This window comes from Amblyomma mixtum, chromosome 9, assembly GCF_055824585.1.
Source record: "Amblyomma mixtum isolate Tamu chromosome 9, ASM5582458v1, whole genome shotgun sequence".
Lineage (NCBI taxonomy): Eukaryota > Metazoa > Arthropoda > Arachnida > Ixodida > Ixodidae > Amblyomma > Amblyomma mixtum.
Window position 1 is genome coordinate 79,607,401 of NC_143020.1, and position 5,936 is coordinate 79,613,336.

At 42.1% G+C, this 5,936-nt stretch overlaps 1 protein-coding gene across 5 annotated transcripts in view; it reads left to right on the plus strand.

Annotated features, from left to right (window-relative positions):
• LOC149329855 (uncharacterized) overlaps window positions 1-5,823 on the plus strand; it is a 30,155-nt gene extending 24,332 nt beyond the window's left edge. For all 5 annotated transcript variants that reach the window (XM_089560594.1, XM_089560596.1, XM_089560597.1 and 2 more), the window contains 4 exons: window positions 1,242-1,289; window positions 1,751-1,810; window positions 2,975-3,031; window positions 5,407-5,823. In XM_089560594.1, coding sequence (XP_089416720.1) covers window positions 1,242-1,289; window positions 1,751-1,810; window positions 2,975-3,031; window positions 5,407-5,502 — 261 coding nt within the window. In that variant the 3' untranslated portion in view covers window positions 5,503-5,823. The remainder of the gene's footprint in view (window positions 1-1,241; window positions 1,290-1,750; window positions 1,811-2,974; window positions 3,032-5,406) is intronic.
• Window positions 5,824-5,936: the final 113 nt, after the last annotated feature.

Sequence of the window (5,936 nt, forward strand, 5' to 3'; positions counted from 1 at the left end):
CGATCAGCCAACCTGAACCAAAGTAAACTGTTTTTATTTTTTAAGTGCAGTTGTTGTATTGGCACGCATTCACATTTCTACCGCTTCTGCACTTTGTGCTTGTTTGCGACACTGGCAGACAGCTGTACACATGATGTTGTCTTTCGCGCTTACTAATCAAACCAATTATAACAGTTTCAAGTACAAGTGCGCGTACAACGGAAGAGTAGCTCACGAAAAACAATGCTCTACAAAAAAAAAAGCTTTGGACTTCAGTACGTATATGTACTGAGTTTCAGGCATGTCGCAAAAGATAGCAACATGGCTACTTCTTTCCAAAACAAAGTTATTCCGTTTTTTTTTCACCCCTGTTATGGGATCATTGCTCTGTAAGCTATAAATTTGCATTTGCCTTCATGTTAACTGATGTTATCCGGACACGCATTTTGTTTCGCTTAGCTGTAGCCTCGCTTTCTATTGCATACGTTTTTCAGTCATTTTAGCCCTAGCTTAAAACGGTCATATTAAAATCTGTTGTCGTTTAACTGCTCCCAGGCTCGCAAGCAGTCGGAATAGCCGCAGGTAGGACACCATTCGAATAGATTTTCCACGCTTTGCGTTCTTTTGATCAGGGTTGAAAGCTGTCAATAAAAAGTGTGCGCACGGTCTGAGGGCGCTTGAATCTTGCGTATTTCCTAGACAAGCAAGTAGAAAACACCTGCGAAATGGCATCTTCAGGCAACCATTGCTTTCCCAAGCACATAGCTCCTCTTCATTGAAGTTTCTTTATAATCATAAGTAAACAGAGAACATATGAATTATATTTAACTAGGGCTTTATTGTACAAAAGTGTCAGGCGTACCACATACAACTTCATGAATTACACGTTCGTATCCTATTTCATGATGACTGTTTGAAACGACCTCAACATTCCGCTCATGAGTGTGTGCTTCTTTATTTTCGTGTGTCAAAAACAGCTTATTAATTAAAACGCTATAAAGATATCAGTGCCACATTCAGCAGCCCCGTCAAATTATTTGCGAGTATGTGGCTGCTTGGAACTGACTTAACCGAACATGGTAGGGAAGAGATAGTAACAGTGAGCTCTAGAACCCAGCTGCCCACAGATTAGAAAGTTTGCGGAGATAGATTGGCTGCAGTTAGACAGGATAGCGGTAATTGCAGAGGATATAGGAAAGTCCTTTGTACTGCACTGGATGTAGTTAGGTTGATGATGATGATGATCTCATGCCTTTCTTCAGGAAACTTTGTCTATGATGAAAGAAGAGGCAGAAAGTCGACAGCACGAGGTAAGCACTCTCGAAACCAGTCTCGGTGTTCCCAGTAGATCGTATATTAGAGCTCTTCGAATGGCATCGTTTGCATATTTATTCGATTTAAAGGGCACTATGAGCTTGAAATTTTAAGTATTTGTTCATATTGGAAGGCAGTTATGAGCATTTGACGATACACGCTGTGGGGCTAGTTGGTTTACCATGACTGTAATGAAGGAAATTCAGCGCAGTTTTTCGAGCGATAGACACAAAAGTACACTTGACAGGTCGGGTGCCCCTTTCGTCTTTTGTGTTTTTGTCTTCGTCGTTCTGTTAATAGCGCTGAATATTTGCGCCAGAGTCAAGAGCAGTGTATATTGAAATGTATCTAGCCTTCATGCGCCGGTTTTAAACGGATGAAATGAAAGAAAATCTGCCGCTCAGTTCTATTAGTATTAGGAGAAAAATGAGGTCTCGTCGTTCACGTATTGATGCAGGCTCAACTGGCAATTAGGGACCTCAAAGGGGGTGTTGCTGCTTCCTTCTCTGCATTCCAGGTAAGCAAAACTCACAATATTGCTCGTGTCGTCACATTAATAAAAGTTTTCTTGCTGAGGCATTCCTTTCCTACGGGTGTGTTATTGCCACGATGTTTACTTTAGCTAGGTTCATGCCTCTGCTTCGTTTATGTTGAGATTTCGTTAGGCTTCCATGCTAAATTTTGCATAGAATGCAGAAAGGGTTTAAAGTGTGCAGTTTTCAGAATTATAGTCACAATGGAAGTCTCCGTTTCAGTATTTTAGCTAAGAATCTTCAAAACGCACAATACCTTCTTAGCGTTTGTGCAGTGTGTGTCTTATCGCCTGGTATTTGGTGTACATAACGTAAGTACTGAATGCAGTGGTGCCCTTGTCCTTATCGCATAATGATCCTTGCTATGTTGCTGTGCACAAAAACATACCAAGACCGTTCTGTGCAATTAACTACAACAGTGCAGAAAAACAGGCATATTTCAAGCATCCGTTCCGCAATAACCAAATCCCGGCGTAAGGAAGAAATAGCAGCAGTTCGCAAATTCATCGAGTGAGGGTTACCTCTAGGAAAATATTAAGGCGAAAGCCTTTAATGCCTCATACTGTCGTTAGCAGACGCGTCGGCAGCCGTGTCGACAGACGCGTCGGCAGCCGTGTCGACCGACGCGTCGGCAAGAATGTCGACAGGCGCGTCGGCAGCCGTGTCGACAGACTCGTCGGCAGATTTGTCCGCCTTTCGGCGTCACTGCTTAAAAAGAAACTGCGCCGAGGGTGGGAATTGAACCAGGGCCTTTGGCATTTGAGGAGGAGACTCTACCACTCCGCCACGAAGGCTCAAGGTTCCAGCATGAATAAAGGCGCATCTAGTGAATGCATAGGTTTCATAAATAAAATAAAAGGAATAAAGTCAAGAAAAGGAAAATTAAGATAAGAAAATAAGCAAAAATAAAAACAATAAAATAGGATATGAAAATAAAAATAAACAATAAAAACAAGACAAGGAGCAAAAATGAAAAATGTCAGGAATAAAAAGTAAACAAAAACAAACAGAGCGCCAGGAAACGCTCGCCTTGCAGCACTTTAGAGAGCCAAAGTGCCCCCTGAATTTTTTAAAACGAACTTTCCTTTCCTCTTCTTTTCTTTTCTAATCCATGACATGCACTTAACCGAAAACTATATTTCTTGCAGGATGAATGTGACAGGCTGAGAGCCGGTATTGATCAATTGTCTTCCGACATAAAGCAGGTATGGTGGAAGAACCGTTACCTTTCACAGTGTTCTGCTTACGCCAGGTCTCCGTAACTCTCGCATTGAAGATTACAAACGCGCGCATTATGCGACACGTGGCAGGAAGTACCTAAATCTTTCCTCGGCAGGTTTAAGAGCATTCACATTTCATGCAGCCAAGTGTCGATTACACAAAGGTTAGATTAGCTGGCAACACCCGAGAACTCCTGTAGACATACCAAATTAAAATCAGCTTCGAGAAGGAACAGCTGCTCACATTCCGGTGATGTAATAAAAAAATAAGCTGTTCCCGGCTTTAGTTATAAAATTATATAGGAAGTGGCAGATACACGTAATAATTAAATTTCATCTGCGGCGTTTCAATTTCATGTCTTCGAGCGTGTATGCTACAACATTTTATGCTTCCACATTATCCCTTAGATGGAGCTCCAGGTAATTTTTTTATGCGTTAGCATTACAGTGGTCTGTTCAAGCGAAAATGGCGACCACCACCTATCAGTAGCAAGTGGCAGGTGTCCGAAACGCCTACGAACAACCACAGTACGCTACCTATACGTACTCAGCATGCCACCTCAGATATAATGAACCTCTGATATGTGGTAACCTCGGACGTACCGAACTTAAGTATGCCATCTTGCCGGGACCTCTTCAGGTCAACTGGCGTTTTGTCTCGGCTCCCTCTTTCTGCGGTGGAAGAAAATAAACACCAAACTTCGTGTGCTAATGGTCAAAAGATCAGGGGAATCCCCTGAGGTCGAGTAGATTCGTAATAAGGGAGTAATTAGTCATTGGCATACCCCCAAGCGCAGCCATGCGGCTGCAAAGGAAAGCTATACAGCTTTCTCAAAATTTTCATATTTGAAGAAAAATTCGTCCTGGTCCGGAGTTCGAATCCGAGACCACCGCTTCACCGGAGCAGTAGCTCTACCAACTGTGCTAACCGAGACGGCTAGCTTTTAGTAGGGCGAGAGCGAATTGATAAATAACTCGGAGTGGGAGTAGAGTTAGTCTATAAGATCACCAGATAGGGTCTTGAACTGCTTTTGGGTGGCTCTCAGACGTTAGGATGCCAAAATATTATAGCTCGTGCGATAACCTCCGTTATTACGATTTTTCGTGGTTAAACTCAGATATTACTGCGCCTCGTATGTAACCAATTTTGGTCCGCTGACTTCGGATATAAGGAATCTAAGCGTACCGCCTCGCATAAAACGAGCTTTAGTGCTTCAGTACATGATATCACGAACGCTTGGTTGCTACCTCGTGCAATTCATCCAGTGCGAGGATTGCCTAAGAGTTTTATTGTATCAGAACTGGCGCAACAAGGTCAGTCAGGTAGTGTGGCTTTAAAAGTATTCCCGCTACTCGATTCAAACTTGTGATGTCAAGGTCGGAAAGGACTCCATGATCTCTGTTTAGATGTAAATAGCATCATACCTCAGCCTCAGAGATCGCAGGCAAAACTGTCTTGACGAGCCGCCGTTTGTTTGCTAGAACAACCAGTGGTGCCGTCTGGCATTTATTTATTTACCTTGCTTATATTATAAGAGCTCTGTTTTCAGTGAAAGTATCATCTCTTTCGTTAGAAATGCATGGCACCTTCACTTCATCCTCAGTGTTCATTTCACGTAAATTAAATCCCGATAACCACAAACTCTAGCCAAGATTAAAAAGGACAAACCTTGAGTCAGGTTCATACACTACGTTCGCATATGATTCCAAAGTGACAGTATTTGTAGCTATCATCAAAAAGAGACTATAGCGCCTCCAAAACTTCGCTCACACCATGACTCGGCGCAACGTGTAGTAGGATGAGGCTAAAGGAGAACACCTATCCTAGCACCACTGTTGTCGAAGTAAAAACGCTTATTCCGGCATCAACTACTGCATCCAGCCACAGCGGTGATTTTCTGGATTTCATATGGATTCGTGACGCGCATCACTGGGTATTCATCTGTAGCGGCAAGGTCTGAAATAATGAATGGAAGACAGTGAGAACATTTGGTCCCACTCCACAGGTTTCAGTTCTTTGCAAGACAGATGCATGTTAGAGTGAAACATTCTGCTCACACCATCTGGTGTCGTGTTGATGGCTTTTGAGTCCAGCGAAGAAGTTTTTGATACAGCTTTTACCCATTAGTTTAGGCAACGCCACCTGCAAAATGCCCATTTTATTTATTTTAATTTTATTGCGAAGAGTACATCTTTTATCTTTATTTCCTACACCTGAAACTCTTTCTAATAATTCAGGCAACTGTACGTGCAAAATTCACATTTGGTTCATATTAATTTTATTGGAATGAATACATCCTCAGTCTTTATTCATGCACGTGAAACTGGGACTTAACATATTTTCTTGTTTTTTTTTTCAGGTCACACAAAGTTTTCAACAACAGTTAGAAAGCATTGTAGATATCATGTGCTCACCTGGACGAGAACTATGTAGACAGATCTTCGAACAGCCATGAATAGAAGAAGCCGTCCAGCAACCCTGCATTGACGCGGTAGTTTTTTAAAAACTTCATGAAGAGCCTGAAACTACCTGCAAATCACAATAGTAGGGTATTTAGATTTGATATGTTGATATCTTATAATCACATTTTATCCTTCGGGAGATCCCGAGTTGGTGCGACACTGCGTCTCTTCATTTTTGTTTGGGCACAGCGTTCCTCGATGTTCAAACTAATAAAATGTTTGCAATTGCCAACAGCATATGTCGCAGCGGAGGTTGAAACATTTGACTGCTGTTCATATGATCTGCTGGCTTGTAGCTCCGCTTAGCAACGCTCTTTTGTTTGAATTCCTTTAATTAAAATTATTTTAAAGGGGGTAGAGGGGAGGGAAGAGAAGGTAGGAAAAAAGTACTCGTACGCACTCGCCTCTCTTCTGCCTATATAATGTG